The sequence below is a fragment of the Centruroides vittatus genome, unplaced genomic scaffold (assembly GCF_030686945.1).
Source record: "Centruroides vittatus isolate TY-2023 unplaced genomic scaffold, ASM3068694v2 scaffold_490, whole genome shotgun sequence".
In the NCBI taxonomy this organism is placed as follows: domain Eukaryota; kingdom Metazoa; phylum Arthropoda; class Arachnida; order Scorpiones; family Buthidae; genus Centruroides; species Centruroides vittatus.
This window is the reverse complement of record NW_027122711.1, coordinates 2064590-2083952: the sequence shown is the minus strand read 5'-3', so window position 1 is coordinate 2083952 and position 19363 is coordinate 2064590. Positions and strand designations below refer to the sequence as shown.

The 19363-nt window shown below is 24.5% G+C and overlaps 1 protein-coding gene across 2 annotated transcripts in view; it reads right to left on the bottom strand.

Moving 5' to 3' along the window:
* The window catches only part of LOC136989357 (lachesin-like), a 136301-nt gene extending 134368 nt beyond the window's left edge, over positions 1-1933 (bottom strand). For both annotated transcript variants that reach the window (XM_067287478.1, XM_067287477.1), the window contains exon 1: positions 1582-1933. In XM_067287478.1, coding sequence (XP_067143579.1) covers positions 1582-1696 — 115 coding nt within the window. In that variant the 5' untranslated portion in view covers positions 1697-1933. The remainder of the gene's footprint in view (positions 1-1581) is intronic.
* Between the last annotated feature and the right edge of the window lie 17430 nt (positions 1934-19363).

Genomic DNA, 19363 nt, shown 5'->3' with positions numbered 1-19363 from the left:
TGTACTGTACTGTACATATATGTATTAAAAACTGTCAACTGTATAAAAATTAGCTAAATTTATAAGATAATCATTACAAGATGTTTCATAATAACTTACTTAATCCCTAAATTAAAAGTTTAATGGTTTTCTAATTAACATTTTCACCTTCTAAAAATAAAATTTTATTAATTTTTACAATTATTCTTCTTAAATAAACAAAATTAATATTATATATATATAATAATCATATGTCTATAAATAATTTTTTTTGTAATTGTTTATAAAGTATTAAACCTTCAATAAATAAAAATAAATTGTGTTTTTATTAAAATTATAATTAAAAATATGTTTAAAGCATATTAATTATTATTTTTGCATTTTTTTTTGTGTCTGTGTATTTTATTTATTAAATTAGATACATTTTAAAATAAAAAGAAAATTTAAAACAAATTTTTTTATGATAAAAATATTTGAAAGTTTAATTTTTATCTCTTTTTTCCCCCTCCTTTTTACATTTCTTTTTTAAAAAATAAATTAAGCTTATAGATTAGAAAAATAAGGATCAAATACAAAATTTATTTAGTGAAAATAGTAATAAAAATTGTTAAAAATTTGTTAAATTATAATCTTATAAGAAAATTACATAAAAATATAAATTTTGAATATATTAAAAGAAAAAAATAAAGAGATTTTTAATATATTTAATTTATAAAATTTGAATTTTATTACTTATATTTTGTGTTTATTAAAATGATAACAGTTAATTCGAAGACGTTATAGAAATTTTGAAAATATCTTGAAGCAAATAACATATTTATATACCATATTACACATATTAAAATTTAAAATTTGATTTTTTTTTTTAAAATAATTTTTCCATCTATGAATGCTTTATTTTCATAAACAAATAAATAAATAATAAATATTTCAATTGAAATGATAATAATAATAATAATAATAATAATAATATTATTATTATTATTATTAATAATTTATTTTTATCATCATCATAATTAAAAGAAAATTATTTCTAAATTAATTATTAACGATATATTTTTTTCTTAGAAAAAGTATTTAATATATTATTAAATTATTAATTAAAATATTGATTTTTAACTAAGATTAATTCGTGGATAATTAAATATTATTATATAATTTTTTTATTTTTTTTCTTCATTATTATTATTATTAATAATAAATTAATGTTAATTTAAGAAATTATATAATAAAATTATTATTATTATTATTATTATTATTATTATTATTATTATTTTGAACAGGTAAACAGAATTATTATAAATATTCAAGGCACAACAGACTTTAATAATTCAACTTAATCACAACTGATGCTGATAATAGGTAATAAATAAAATAGTTATTATCTGTATAATTTGGCAGAGAGACGTGCTTTAATTAACAACATTTAATAGTTTAAAGCGGCGTATAATTTACATAAAATTAAAAAAAAAGTATATAGATAATATATAAATTTATATATGGATATATAAATAAATAATAAATAATTTATATTATTCATCCCCATGTGTGAGCGGTTTAAGCGTAGGGTGTGACCACGTGCATCTCACTTCTAGAACTCACCTTGAAAATACAGTAAAGTGGCGATTAGGATTGAAGACAGTCTAAGCATCCTTTTGGTGAAAGAGAAACTCGTCGTCATCACAAACCAACCGGAAAATGTATTGAATAGAATCATAACCCGTACAGTCAGCACGTGTTCTCTTTTATCCCTCTATAGCAAACAATACTATAAACTACGATATCGAAAGAGGGTGAAAGTGTTCTCTCATTTGACTTAAATCATTGTAGAGGATAACGAACGATATTAGCGTTCGGGATCAGTCCTAGTAGGAGGCATGTTCTCACGTCTTCCAACACACAACAAAATGCGATTTTAACGAGTTGCTCATCGACATTCGCGCCTTGTCTTCCGCATGCGCGCATTTACTCTAGGGCATGCGTTGTAGTAAGCTAGATGGGTATCGAGAGGGGGGGAGCGGACGAAAAACACCCCTCCCTCTCATTCTACAAACTGAAAATTTTCCACCCTCCCCCAACCTTTCCGTCTTTCAAAAAGTTAAAAAGTATAGCAGATGCGTAAAGTCTTCTTAGCTATAGACAAGTGTTTCGACGTTGACTTTACCAGCTGAGACATGGAATCAATTGTACAGGCAACACTCCTGTTTAATATCAGATAATAAGCGTTTTCCAACTACAATTCACTTATCTAATTACTGACTAACCAACATCAACACAGCCGATGCGCTATCAAAGAGTAAAAAGAACGTCCTAAAGTTAATTATCATCCACTTCTACCACCTTTGATGTGCTTCCATACATGTTTGAGTGTCCACTTCAGGACCTGCGGGGTTGCTCTAGCGCTTATTCTCAACGTACTCGATACAAATAAATCGTTAGGTTTGTGTCGGTGATGTAGCTTCGGGGATACCTCTCCGCGTGGGGATGAGAAATTGGCTAGAGATTACGGTCCTTTCTCAGGAAAAAAACAACAAAAAAAAAAAAAAAAAAAAAAAGGAAATCTCTCCTGCTTCTCCGTGGCTCGTTTGGACTAGATGTAATGATTAGTGCGACAGTGAAACTGGCATCGAGTTGGATAGAACCATACGTTTCGCTTTTTAGCGCTGAAGATAGGATAAAGTTATCTCTGGAAATTTTCATTCTTCAATAGGACATCAATCCGGCTCGGGTAATTTTATTTCATTCTAAAGGATTTTCTTGTTAAGATCGGTTAGATGCGATAATATATATATATATATATATATATATATATATATATATCTTTCTACCTTTTAAGTCGAACAACTCGGAAAATTCTCAATAAATATCGTTTAATATTTCCTATATAAATCTACAATTAAAATTGTTAAAAAATGCAAATTAGAGCTCGAACTTTTGCTTTGTTTCACATAGAAAATCGCCATTTTTAATAATATTTTTATAATTTTTTTTTATTAATATAATTTCACACGTTACTGCTCCCGAATGTAACTCTATATTTCCTCTTATAACTCATTGATATAATTATAATTAACGAAATTTCATATACCAATTTCAATAAATGTACATTCGAAATAAATAAATATTTTATATTTATAAAGTGAATATTAAAGAAAATATTCAAAAATGATGAAAATTTAATTTTCTTTTTTAATCTATAGAAAAATAAATTATTTTTATTTTATTTTAACGTACAACTTTCCTGTATATGTATATATATATATTTTTTTTTAATGTAAATATATTCCCAATCGTTTACTGATTTATAAACATTAAATCTTTAGAGTCTGAATATGTATAAAGTCGAATGAAAATGTTGCAATATGTAAAACTGCAAGCACTTTCTATTTATTTAGATTTTTACTAGAATTTTAACTTTTCACAAACAAACAATTTAATATTCTTACCTATATGTACGGCAGTTTCTTACCTTAATTCTAAATAGAACTGAGATTCCCAGTTGACCAGACATCTACCATTTTCAAGCTAATTTGAATACTCTATTAAATTGGCAGATTTTTTTTATTTCTTCATAACGAAGAGACTTCTTTTCACACACACACACACAATTCTTTTAGCCAGATCTTACTCTTATTTTTTTCTTTTTACTTATTTTTTTTATACAGAATGTCTATCTGATATGAGCCGTACACAGAGAGAATTGAGAAGTGGTGCATGTCTTAATTCACTAGCTGATATTCGAAAATTTTTCTTTTCCTCTAGAGGAATGCCGACCGACTAAGACTTTACTTTCAATACATATTGAAGAGAGGAGAGAGAGAAAAATAAATTTTCTTATGAATTCTAGAAATATACATATAATAAATTCTGGTAAATTTTCTAATTAAAACGTTAATTTGGTATTAAATATTATTATTTTTTTATAAGTGAGAATGTATATTTTACTCTTTTTTAATGTAATTTTTAATTACAGTATTTAAATCATTATTATTTTTTTGGATTTAATTGCCTTGAGTAAGCATAAAATTGCTTGAGAGAATGAATCATAGAGGAACACAATTAAGATGGATATGTACAGGATTTTTATTTATTATTTATATAAGTAATAAATAATATTTTTTTACAAATTTTACTAAAAAAAACTAAAAAAAAATTTATATATATGGTTATTTATATCTAATTACAAGGCTTGAGAGATGAAAAGTGGCTTGAGCTAGTCACATTAGGGATCTCTTTCACTTCTCTCTCTGGCCTTCCTGTCTCTCTCTCATTGATTGTATTTGTATATTTTATGGCTTTCGGAGAGGGTGCAATCACAAATACGAGAGCTTCTTCTATTTGAAAAGCCATAAAAATATACGAATAAAATCAATAAAACAACTAAACAGATTTTACGCCTATACCTAAAGAAACGTTCATTTATCATTTGCATGCCATATTTCTCTACACACAAGACTAATTTTGTGGTCCTTCAACGTCTAGTCCTGTCTAAATCGTGATGCTGACCCTCTTCTATCTAACTCGTCTAACCAGCAAAGGCTTATTCCCAATGGGCTTTATTTATAATTAATTTATATCTAGATGTATATAAATAATAGTAACGACTTTTATATAGATTTACAATTAATATTTTACATTCAACTAAGTTAGAAAATAAAGAATTTTATGTACAGTTAATGACTTTAAATCAAGCTTCATCTAAATGGTTATAAACAATTTTATAGACAGTTAATTTTATATCCGCCTACATCAAATGATAACAAACATTAACTATACACAAATTATAAATCGATAACAAATAAATATTTTAGCTTTAAATGTAAAAATGTAATTTTTTTTTTTTTTTACATGTATTTACGTTCTAAATCACCATTAAACTTTACATCAATAGTTAATTCTATAATTAAATAAGTCGAAACGATAATAAATATGTTTACACAGAACATAATTATGTATAAGTATTAACAAATATTACATTTTATATTCGTTTAATTAATCATTTTAAAATCGGAATTAAATATTTGTGTAATTAATTAATTAATTAAGAGATTTTTTTTATAAAGATAAAGGTATAAAGAAAATTATTTTAGGAATTTTTTTTCCTATTTTATACTTAACTAAAATTAGAGTTATATAAAAATAAAAATTCAACTTTCGATTCTACAAGAGGAAAAAAAAAATCAAATAATTTTTACTTTTTACTTATCTGAAAGAGAGATCTTTAAGAAAAAATTTAAGAAAAGAAAAGAAATATATAACAGTATGAAGTAGAAATTGCTTAAGGATAATTGAAAATTGTCTTTTATAAATTTTTTTTTAACCCCCTTCCGTAGTATATAACACGATTAATTTTATTTATATTTGTATTATTTAAATTGTAAAAATATCTTCATTTCGTTCTTGTACTTAATAAAATCAAATTCTTTAAGTCAACTTAAGTTTCTCTACTGTATACATAGACGACTTTATTGTTTTGTTTATCCACCTTAATTTACTTATGTAGATCCTTTAGAATTTCGTTCACGAAAACGTTCTTAATTAAAACAATTAAGACTTGGAAACGCTTATCGAATTGACTGAAGCGTGTATAGCTTTTGGGAGCTATGTATCTTTCCTCTGTCACCGACACTAAGTTGAGCATCAAGGAGGTCTCTTCCAGTCGAAAACAACGGGTTAAATACTTCAAAAAGGTAAAATAATTAAAGTAAAAAAAAGTAAAGAATTTCACTAAAGCTGAGTGAAAGCTGGGGAATGTTTTTTTTTTATACTGTCTGTTGATTTTTTCTTGCGTGTATATATGTATCTATGGCTGTATAAGTAAAGGAGTATAGTCGAGTCAACTTTTCGTTTAATCTGTTTTAAAGGGATTAATTAAGGAAAGAGCATTTGTACATAAATCAACTTTGTCCATTAGATGCCTTGTAAAGTTTATGCTTTAACGTTAAAATTCATCCCTAGATACCACTAATCGACTATGTGAGGTGAAGATGGCGTGTAAACACTTCTTTACGGTATTTATCACGTGTCGAAGCATAACGTATACAACTTCTATAACATGTTTTTTATTTATTTATCTATTAAGAATTAAAAAAAAGGAAAAAAAAATTTTTTTTAAATATATACACCCGCACGCTTGCATCTACATAATTATTCCTCTTATGTTTTGTCAATATAAAAGAGAGAAAATCTTTCAAAACTTGTATTACATAATACGATTTATAGTCGATATATTATTCTCAAGAGATGTTTTTGATGATGGCTAAGGGTTGAAAATTTAACATACTGAAATATTGCGGACATCGCATAATTTAAAATCACTGTTTATAGGTCAACAGAGGATTCATTTAGCGAATGTACACACCTAAACCTGCTTTTGTTGATATATTTTGTAAAAGTTTGATAGGCAAAAAAATATATATTTAAAAAAATAATAAGGCAAACAACAACATACTTCATTTTCTTCATAAAAATCTACACAAAAGAATGAAATTTAGTGATTAAAATGTGTATGTTATTTATTATGATTTATAATTATCATTTTAAAAAAAAGAAAAGAAAAGTGAAAATCCCAGTAAAGTCTATTAAGTAAAGTGAAAGTGAATGTAATTCATTAACATAATTTAACATAATTTATAACTTTTTTTTTTCCTACTTTGATTAACTGTAAATGTGATATATTTGTATTACGTGAATGAACATAAATTACTTAATTATGTATTTCTTTTTTTCCTTGTATAATTTTTAGGGATTATATTAAACTAAAATACCTTTTAGTAAGGGTATTGCTAATAGTAGACAATGGCTTAGTATTATGAGATATTAAACCTTTTATAAGTAACTTTAACAACAATGAGCTTAACCTCATAAACTTTGAGTATATAGAACAAATTAATATAATAAAAATTTATTGATTCAGTTTAAGTTTAATGTTTGTATTATCTAATTTCCTATACGATCTACCGTTAAACGTTAATTTGTAAATAGCATAATAAGATTTTATAGTAGTTATTGCTGCTATTTACTGTTTATATATGCTATTATTATTATTATTATTATTATCGTCTATCCCATTTTAAATTTTATAATAGTTATTATTGTGATTTTTATTATTGAATTCATTGTTAGATTAAAGAATTTTAATGCTATTGAGTTTCATATTTGAAATTTATTTTTTATCATCATTATTTTAATTTGTAAAGATTTCAAGGACAAGAAGTAGATTTAAAATAATTGATTTTTTTATTATTTAAATCTATAAAAATTTCTCTATTGTTATGAGGAGTTCTGTAATGTTTTTCTTTAGATATTATGCAAAAGGAATGAAAATTTTTGGAAGAATTTAAAGATAAGATGTATTAAAATAATAATTAATATATATATAAGTTATTTTTATTATTTTTACTCTATTTTTAAACAATTACTAAATATTATATAATTGTATTTTTAAGTACACTTTCTGTATAATTTTAATATAATTTAGACGTAAGTCTACTCCTCTTGTAACTTTTATTAAATTCTGTTATCTATGCGCATTTATACAGTAAATTACTAGTGTATTATCTACTAAATAATAAAAAGTAGAATTAGATGGAACGTCGTTTATAAATTATTAAATAACATGGTTGAATATTTTATACTCAACCTATAATTATCACACTTACTTTACGATCGGTATTCAGTAAATTTACTGTAAAAAGTAAACAGGGAAATTGGTAAAAAGTGAAAAATCACACTAATAGTTTACAAAAGTGAGTGGACAAATCTCTAGCGATTTTGTTGTGATGTTTTCACAGAGAGAATTTATTTTCTCTTTTCTAGACTCGATGTAATTGTGAAAACACTTACAGAATACAAAACGATGTGGTTTGCTTTATCTTGCCTTACTCTATATTCACCATCTTCCATACCAATGAGAGTTTACCATTTCACAGAAAGGTAACTCTGCATAATAATGTTGTGTGTAGCAAAGTCATTTAATGTTTCTCGTATTTAAAAGTCTTATACTTTATATGTTAGAATATAATGAAGGGAAACGAAACAAGTATGTGTGTTGTTATAATAGACTACTTCAAGTTTCCTGCAAATTTTGAATTATCCTTTCATAATGTTTGCAAATCTCAGTACACTTCAAACAATTGGTTTGTGTTTAGTTGTAAGATCGATGCATTTTAATTATTGAAGCTTTATTAATTTAAGAGGGTTTCAAAGATTAGTTAACTTGATTGCATTAATTTAACCCTGGAAAATTTTTCTACATCTTCAAAGTTAAGAATAATATTTTACTACAGATTTAATAAGTTTCTGATGAGGGAAATTATCTTATGAGTAATGTCTGATTGTTTATTTGCACGGTCTTTTCAAATTGTTGATTTGTCTTTACATGATTTTAAATCATTTATTTAATTAAATAATTTTATATATCAGTTTGGCTTATTTTTACATAAATAGAAATTTTATATATAAATAAATATATCTTATAAATTGATTTATTATTCTTGTATTTCCATCTTTTCCCTCTTATCTTGGGAATATACAAATTAAAATTTTCCGAATTTATATATAAATACACACGAAAGTCTTTTATAAAATTTATTATTATTTGTTTAATTTCGTTTCTACAAAATCCTTTTGCTGTCTTTTTTAATTTTTGTTTCTATATATCCCACTTCTTTCATCTTATTTTCCCCCCTCCTTTTTAAATGCATTTTTCAAAAATTCAATGCAACTTTCTTCGAGGTTTCTTTACAAAATTTTATCTTTTTCATCTCGAACAACAAAGAAAATGTATCTGCATTTTATTTATTTATAAAACTATTTTACAAATAATTCATTTAAAATCGAATTACTTCTATATTCGAACAACTTCTCACCTTTCTTTTCTTATTATTTTGTTATTTTATTTTACTTTATCTTAAGTCAAAAAATTTCTTTTTTTTTAAAGTAGAAAATGCAGTTTGTTAGAATAAAGAAGAAGAAGATGAGGAAGAAAATACAGGAAAGAAAAAAGAAAAAAAAAGGAAAGATCTATTGCATTTTTAAATGGTTTAGACTTAGTGAAATATTTACTTCTTGTTTATAAAACTTTCTGGTTAGATAAAAGTTAATGTTATTTATCTATAAATAAAATAAGATTATAAATATGTACTATATACGTTTAGAATTTTTTATGCAAGAAATGTACTTAAACATATATACATATTTTATTTTTATTTTTTATTTTTTCCCCCTTACTTCTAGATATCGACAAATATTCACGTAATTGTTGAAGTCAATATTACGAAAGTGATAAATAAAAACTGAAAGTAAGTATTTTTTTTAATGTTAGTAAAGATACATATTCTGTGTTTTTCCCCCTTAGATAAAGGCAAAGTATTACTATAAATTGTTTAAGTTAATATCGCGAGCAGACAAACAGACAAGCTTAAAAAAAGTGATAATAATAATACTTTTTAAATGTCATTAAATACTTTAATAAATAATTTAATTTAATTACTATTAGTTTAAAAATTTAACTAGAAGTTTGTTTTATAAAGTAAAAATAAATAAAGAATTGATATTTATCGAGCGAATTTAAAAATTAAAAAGTTTACACCTTTTAATTTATATAAAGTTATAATTTTTTTAAAAAAATAATAAGATATATCGAGACATCAATAACGTTACTGCTTCTTTGTAAAAAATATAAAAAATAAAAGTACAAAAAAATAATAATAAAAATGTGTAAAGGAATTGACTGTGCTGTACCTACCCATTTTCCTGTTAAAGTCAAATTGACTGGAAAATCGTAGTTAGTGTATAGCAAACTCCTCTTACTTTTTTGTGAAATGTCGACATTATGTTATTATTTTGATATATATAACTAGAAAATGGTTATTCTCTACATCTTAAAATACCATTTTCAACGCTTGTTTCTTAGTAAAATAATTTTATCAACCTTATAAAATAAAGAAAAAAAGAGGGAGAGAGAGAGAGAGAGCTTACTCCTACATTCACTGTTGATAAAGCAGTTTATATGCAAAAATATTTTGGATTTATCACTTTAAAATATATATTTATATAGAAAAAAAATCAATTTTTATCTTTAAAATATTCAAATTTTAATCTTATAAAATATATATATATATATATATATATATTATAAATTTAAAACTTAATCATTATACTTAAAAAGTACATTATGCATATATATATAAATGTATTTTTATATTTTAGAAAAAGCTATAAGTAAATTATATAACATAAATTAAAATATTTATATAGATGTAAATTTCCTTAATTAACATATTTATTTTTATTTTGGATAAAATTAAAATTTTCGTACTTATCAACAAACGTAGCGGCCGACGACTTTGATGATTATTAGTAAGATTAAGCAACCCACCCTACTCTTAAATAAATAAAAAAATAAAAAAAATATGTATAAAATATTGAAATAAAATAATTTTATAATCAAATATATAAAGAAAAGAATATTAAAAAAACAATATATATATTGTTAGCTTCTACACATTTTACTTATTTAATTTTTTTTAAGTGTTCAGTCAAAGTTGAGTAAAGCGCCAACTTCAGATCACACCACTTACCAATTTCGCAAGCGATACGTCTAAAAGCAAGAACCCACATTTTTCTACCACCCTAATTCAATTTGTATAGGCACACGTCAATCCTACATAGTGGGTCTCTTCCGTGCATCACTTTCCTTTGCTTCTCGCCTGCCGTGATCTATAAATGTCATACACGAAAACCATTATAATCTACTTGCCTGTTACCGTTCGTTGTCGGTGTTAATGCTTTCTAGGCAAGGCAGATATGAAAATAAATGATAATCGTCTAACGAAAACCAAGAAGTTACGCAGTCAATTCTGTTACAACTTGCTACACATGATGACCTGCTAATAACAGTCGCTTGGCCCCTCTATGATTTCCACCCCTATTTAAATACATAAATAAATATTATTTTTTTCCCCTCTTTAAAGTATTTTCCTTTCTCTTCCCTTACACGCTCCAATTACTTTATTAACTGTTACTATTTTAGTGATTATTACGACAATAAATCAAAGTAATATGTATATATGTGTGTGAGTGTGTATTGATTAATTATTTTACATGAATTTAATTGTTGTATTGTATATATATTTTTAGTTTTAACTTATTAAGATTATTTTAAAATTATTTATTTTCTTATTTTTAGAAAAATACAATTAAAATTTCGGTATTAAAAATAATATTAAATAAGTTATGAAGAGAAAGAGATTAATGTAATTAATATTAAATAAATAAAAATGACGGGAAGATACACTCATATATTTATTTTTTTTAATAAGGAAATTGAGTAATAAATTCATTAAAATGTAAAAATTCATATAAAATAGATGCAAAATAGAAGGAAGTTTGAACTTTAAATGTAATTAAATTAGTCTGAAAAAGTCGAAATTAAGAAAATGATAATTGTTTTTAATTAAAATTATTTTAGAATTGTCGAAAATTCAAGTGCTTATACATTAAGATTATACAAAACACGCAAAAAACCTCAGTTAAAAGGACAAAAATTAGAAAAAAATTGAAGTTAATTCACATAGAAAATGTTGGTTTATTTTTCAATTTAACTTACTTAAATATGATTGAAAATTTCCAAACTTATCTTAAATAAGATTAAATGTCAAAGTTGTTAAGAAAAATATCATTAATTACTAGCTTATGTAGGAAATAAGATAAAAATATAATTCTGCTAATTATAACTCAATGTCGTAAATTAAAAAAGGAAACAAGAACAAAAGTACAACAAATACACACACTCTTATATAAAATATACCTAATTAAACCTAACAAACAACAAGTAAAATTAACTTTATTTTCGCTTTTAATAGTACATTTTCAATTGTATTTTTTAAAATATTATATACTTTTAATATATATTAAAAAATAAAATAAATTTATTTAGGATTAAATTCAAATTTTTTCCCTCTTTTTTATTTTTTTATTTTTAATATTCAATTGCATGAAATTGATATTCTAAGGTATCGAGTTTTCTTAAAAATTCACTTTTACAAAATGTTTTATTTTTATTTTTATTTTCTATTTTTCTTTTATATAAATAAGAAAATTACAAATTGAAAACGTGACGAAGACTGGATTTTTTCGCTTCCTTCCCCCATATTTTTTTTTTGTATTTTTATTTTATTTTATTTTATTTTATTCACTTTCTATTTCTAAAATTTATACATAAAATTCCACTCTATTTGTTTTATAATTTATTATTATAAATTCTGATATGTTAAATATATTCTATGGTATATATTTTCCATTGTTTTAGTAAGTTTAAACTTAATATTCTAGTCTAGATTACTTCACCCTTATTTTTTTAGTACATTTTACTATTCGCTTTCTTGAGATTTTTATTTTTTCTCCCTGTTGATTCAAAATACTTTTTTGAGCAGAGATTGTATTTCTTAGAATATAAATGTTTTATCCAGTCAAATATATACTACACCAAGACACTAACGGCTTAACAAAAACCTTCTCTTGGTGCTATGTGACATCTGTCAACTATCCTACCTTCGTTTCCGTGACACTTTGCTGAATATTCTTTAAATAAAAAAATAAATAAAAAATAGCTTATTTTATTCAAACAATGTCATACTTTCTATGTTCTACATAAATCTGTTTATCATCATATCATCAATGATAACATTTCTTCTTACTTTTTCCCTTATTTTAACGCGACTGCTTAAATTTTTTAACATGACAGTAATAAGCTTTCTATCTCTGTTTATATATATATATATATATATATATATATATATACTTTCCAACAGCGGAAATTTGATTAAGTTACTTCAAAACTTCTAGCTCTATAGAACATTTTAATGTTTTATTTTATTTATTTTTTAAGTAAAGCAATAAAAGATTAATACTTTATTTATTTTCTTTCTTCTTAAAGGAGTTAATTATTAAAAAAAAATGATATATAATAAATAAATATATATATATATGAAATCGTTGTTTTTGTAATTGTATAATTAAACTTTAGGAAATGAAAAAAAAAATTGTTTGAAAGCTTAACGACGATACTTTTAATAGCCACAATAGGTAGAGAATCAATAGCATTAGCGATAATAGTATAATACTATAGCAGCATCAGCAGATGTGAGTGTATTGCTGATTGTTAATCTATTCTTTCATCAAACTACTTTACAGTTTCTGTGGAAGAAAATGTGGAAATTTTATCAATTTTAGAAAGTTTAGAGACAGGAGGACCCGATGAACCATATACGAACTTCCGGAAGTCACGTGATTTCAATTCAAAAATTTTCCTCCCCGAACGGAGTTACATAGCTTACTTGCATGACTTTGTTGTTATCAGGAAAAGTATGATGTACAGGGGCAAGACACTACTAATTTGAGATCGCGAGCATATATTTTAAATTAAATAAATTAATAATATGATTAAAAATTTCAGCTTGCATTCTAACCATGTCACAATAATTTTTGCTCGTTACCATTAATTTCTTATCAGAATTCAATTATTAATTATAGAAATTTGTTTGTTACTGTAATTGTTGGGCACAGAAATTATATTTTTAAAATAAAACAAATAATATAAATAATTGTAATTCACTTTATTTTTTATAGCTTTTAATAATGTCAATAATTTTATTTAAAATTTAGAACCTGAAATTTTTGTGTCTACAAATATTAAATTTAAAGAAGGAAAAATAAGACTTTTAATAAGATTTTACATAAGAAAAAAAACATTTATTTAATTTGATTCAAATTTATAATAACTTGATTTTAAAGTCATAAACGTCAAATAGGATGTGAAGAGCTCTCTACTCTCTTCAATGGTGGCTTTTAAAGATGAAAGATTGCAACAGAAAATGACCCAAAATTCTCTCGAGACATGTTTGAGTATAGGGATTAGATAAAATTGTTCCTTAAATTCCCTTTGCTGGGTTAACAATCGCGATTACAAGGTGCAAAACCGTTGGGAACAACTCGGACACACTAATCGTTGTCAGACAATTCAGCCATATAGCTAATTACTAATACTTTATATTGACTGTAGGCTTTTACGATATTAAAATCCTTTTATTTTACAGATGAATGGGGATTAGTGAAAAAGAATAGATAAGATAATGTTCCCTTATGACATTACAGACTTTTTAAATATTTAATTAAGCTTATTATAAGCTTCTTTGATTCCGATAAGGGTGAAAATATCAAGCGCTAATGATGATATCAAGAACATAATTATTACTTTAATCATCATTAAAACATTACTGATACTTCTGTAATATTTTTAACAATTAAAAAAAAATATCATTAAACATAATTGTATTTAAGTAATAATTGTTATTTACGATGTAATAAATTTTTAAAAAATAATAACAACAATAACAATAAAGTTTAATTGGATAATTGCTTTTATAACTTAAATTATTGACATTAAAAATGACATTTAAACATTTTTATTAAAAATATATAATTTATTTATCTTAAATGCAATTTTTTTAAAGTACTTTTAGGTTTGTTAAATTGATATTTTACAACAAAGAAAATTTTTTTATTAACCACTTAAATGATAATTTAATAATTTGGTTAATAAAATTACAATCTACACTTTTATTTATTTATTTTTTAAAAAAAAATAATTTAATTGTATATTGACATCAAATATGAAATTTATTTTTTTATTAAAATTTAACCATGCAGAAATATAAATTGCTTTATATTTAGTAATTTGTGTAACAAAAACGTCTCTACTCTATGTATGTATGTATATATATATATATATATATATATATATATGTGTGTGTGTGTGTGTGTGTGTGTGTGTGTGTGTGTGTGTATTATTTCATACATTGCTTTAAATATATGAAAATGTAAATTATACTTGTTCCATTTAAGTTAAATTTTGGATGTAGACGGTTAGTAATTCTTTCGGTCATGCACCAAAAATTTAATAAAGCGAATTTTCTTTCACGACAATTTTCTTGGCTAAAATGTCTGAAAAATAAAATTAAATTGAAAAATTTACTTGTATATGATCAATTTTATCTTGTATATTTATAAAAAATGCAAAGCGATATTGATTGTAGCAGGTTTTTTTTTAAATAAAAATGCTCATAAAAGTCGGTTATAAATGTTTACATTTTAAAGAAAATGCAATAAGAAACTGACTATAAATAAACTTTTATTTAAAAAAATACAACGTGAAACAGATTACAAATGAATTTTTGAAAAAATACAACGTGAAACAGATTACAAATGAATTTTTGAAAAAATACAACGTGAAACAGATTACAAATGAATTTTTGAAAAAATACAACGTGAAACAGATTACAAATGAATTTTTGAAAAAATACAACGTGAAACAGATTACAAATGAATTTTTGAAAAAATACAACGTGAAACAGATTACAAATGAATTTTTGAAAAAATACAACGTGAAACAGATTACAAATGAATTTTTGAAAAAATACAACGTGAAACAGATTACAAATGAATTTTTGAAAAAATACAACGTGAAACAGATTACAAATGAATTTTTGAAAAAATACAACGTGAAACAGATTACAAATGAATTTTTGAAAAAATACAACGTGAAACAGATTACAAATGATTTTTTTTAAATAAAATTACAAATTGAAACAGATCCCTTTCGTAATTTTTATATAAAAATTCGTTTGTAAACAGATTACTGGTGAATTTTTTACATTACTTTTTAAAAAATATATTTTGTAATATTTTACGAGATGTTTCGTCGTGTATTTTCATGAATGATTTTTTATTTAAACAAGATATACGAAACAGATTAGAAATAAATTTTTTAAAGTAAAAATGCTTGCGAAGTTGACTTTTTCATGAAAGTATAATACGAGAGTGCTCTTAAAATATAATTTCGCAAAAAAACATAGAACACGTAGCTGATTATAAATTATACAGAATTTTAAAGTACATAAAAAAACTACTGATTACAAAGGTAAAGATAGTTTAATAATTGAGATATTGTGGGCACATAAGGTTATGTTTTCTCACATCTGCTAAAGCCTAGGTTAACATAGCTGAGAACATCAGGGAAATAAGTTCAATTGAGTAGACAATCAAACAAAGAATACTTTTTCCTTTTGTGGGTGAAACGACCTAATACACTGGCTGCCAGTAGTGAGTGTTGGTTGTAGTCGTGACGTGAGAGATAATCGCCTTTGGAATGTTGCACTCAAGGCCCAGTTCTATTCAGAAGGGACTCGTACACCGCCGTTGCAAATTGATAAAGTTATCTCCGTCGTGGCTACTTCCAGCTGCACGATGCAAGTTCCGAAAAGCTAGTATTTGCGACTAGTTGCGGTTCTTCGTCTATACATAACCTCTGTTACCTTAATAGCAAAGAGTGCTGCTCTATGACTCCATCAATTATGAAATAGTCGGCCTTTATCCATCTCGAGAACCCCACTCGGGGTCAAATTTAACAATTCATTAGTTTAACATTGTTGAAGTGACATCTCCTAGGAAGTAGTTAGACTCGCGTTAAGTCTTTTGATGTACTGATACATTAACAGCAGGGAAAAGGGGAAATTTATTCGTGAAGAGAGAAATAATGGCAAGTTAATTATATATTGATTCGAAGTTTACAAATCAATTTAAAGCCCGGTATGAGTGTTTTAAAAAATGAAGCTTTAATAGATAAAATTTCCCAAACTTTCATTATTTTTCCGTGAAGAAGATAACACACAGCAAAGGATTTTTAAGTAATCAATTGATACTAATTTATTGCTTAGAAGTAATAATCAGATAGATACTTAAATCCAGATGTTATTACTTTTTCCATAACATCTGGAAAAAAGTATCAATTCCTTCATAATAATAAATAGTTAATAATTATATACATCATTAAAACTTATAGATTTGTATATTAATTTTCAATTTTTATAACAATTACGATAAATTCCGTTATATTTTCATTTAAATACAATTTTTTAAAATACTTTCTACATGATTTAGTAACCAACAAATTGTATTTTTGTTTTAATTTTTTTTACAAGACAGAGAAAAAAAATGACTTTGTGATATTCGAGTTGGAGAAGGGAATGGAAATCTTTAATGCACTTTTATGCAAATTATTGTTACAACCCCCCTACGAAATGTTGTAATAAATTTTAAAATCACTTTTTATCTCTGCTCTTTACAAAATTATATAAGTTAAAGTGTCTTCTTACGTAAGCTAACTCTTCGATTGTTATTTTTATGGAGCCGTTTTAAAAAATAAAAAGTTAATTTGACTTATATAGTAGCATTATTTTTATATAGTTTATACTAATCTTCAAAAGATACTTTATATTATTAAGTAGTATTTTGAATAGTTAAAGTAATAATCAAATTTAAAAACTAGAATTTATTATATATATATTAAAATATCTCATTTAATTCACGTCAATTTTAAATGTATAAATATTCGGTGAGCCCTTATATGAGCCTAGAAAGTAGCGATATTTATTAATAGAAGTGCTCTTTTCCTTGGTGGAGAAATAAAGCATTCTTCATATATAAGTAAAACTAAAAGAATGTTTTATATAAAAGATTCTTCTATCATTCATATAAATTTCATGGCGTGTTTTACGCAAAGAGAGTACTTTAACCTTTTTTCTTATTGGTCTGATCTTTAATTTATAATCAAAGACTTCCCCCTTGTAGTAATTATTTACATATTGACCTCACACAAGGCTGAGTGTAGCTTAGATTCATTGCTTCTTTATTAAATATAAAGATTCATTAATTATCACTTTTCCAGAGGCTGAATATTTATAATTTATATTATACGTACTACCTTTACTTGTATTTTATTAAAGAACTTATTGATCTAAATATCAATCATTTATTTTATGATTATTTATTATATCAATGTCAAAAATTCGATTTTAATTTATTTATTAATTTATATTATTTGATGGAATGTAATACACATTTTCTAAAAATAATTATACACCTTTATAAATATTTAATTATAAAATTATTCAATTTTATTCGCTACTAAGTCTGTAAATATTGATAATGTTGAGAATTATCATCCCCTATGGACCTATCTAAACAGATAGATCTATAGAGAACGATCACTTACACGGTATCATATATCAAACGATTTCGATATTTAAAATCAAATATAAGCTACAAATTGTTATTTATAAGTTAATATATTATTTTACACGAGTAACAATTTTATAAAAGTTATTTTTTCATTTCTTTATTTAATTCTATAAAAACATCTAACTCATTCCAACAAAGAAACTCATTATTTCACCTTACTCTACGTTACATTCTTGTTTTAGTTATTATTTCAGAAAAGAATTTTATATACATATATATTACAGTAGCTTATCACTTACACTAATCCCACGGTGTATTCTCTTTTCAACAAATCTTGTCATTTCATATATTTGATATATCCAACATCCTCAACCTCCTTACCATCTCTTCTGCAATCTCATCTACTTGTTGACTTCTCCAATCTCGATTTCTTCCCTATTCTCTTTACTACCCCACTTCAATTCATCTTCATTTTCTTCTGTTTTCTCAAATACTATTACCTTTCTTTTTTCCCCTCTGTTTATTTTGTCGGTTGTTAACACTTTCTCAAAATACTTTTCCTCTTCCTGTCATTTTTAAGTCTAGCTTTATTATTATTATTATTATCGTATTCCTAAATAGACTCTTTCTACTTATTTCTTTTCCCTTTTTTATATCCCCACTTTGAATACTATCATTTTCTTCTACACTCTTATTTTCTGACTACTTTCTGCTGGATATAAATTTATATATTTTGATTTATTAAATGATTTATTATTATCCTCTCTCTTCATAAATTCTATATCGTAGTTTGGATTAAAATTGCACAATGTCATGCACTTTTCCCATTTGTTTCGTTGCTGTCTTCAATATTTGCACACATCTCTCTCCCTTCTTCATTTCGTTTCTTAATACATTCATTCATTTATATTCTTTACACTTCTATAAACATAATATTGTATATTTTTATCATATTTAACATCCACCTTTGGTTTAACTTTGTACATCTATGAGATTTGGGATTTATATAGAAGTACAGTACGATTTTTACTACAATATCTTCTATATTTAGCTCAGTATATAGTCATACAGAATATAATACAATCATTAAATTTAATATGAATTTACAGAAAAGTCGCCAAATTTAATGACCTTTTGTATCATGTAAAAGTTGTTATAGTTTTTGTATATCAAACTGTACTCCTGTACAGGACCACAGAAATGTCTGAAACTAAGCACTCCTGTACTCTTGTGCTTGATTTCGTGCATTTTCTTAATATATAACTCTGTAAAAATGACTAATGACTCGAGTAAAATTTAAATA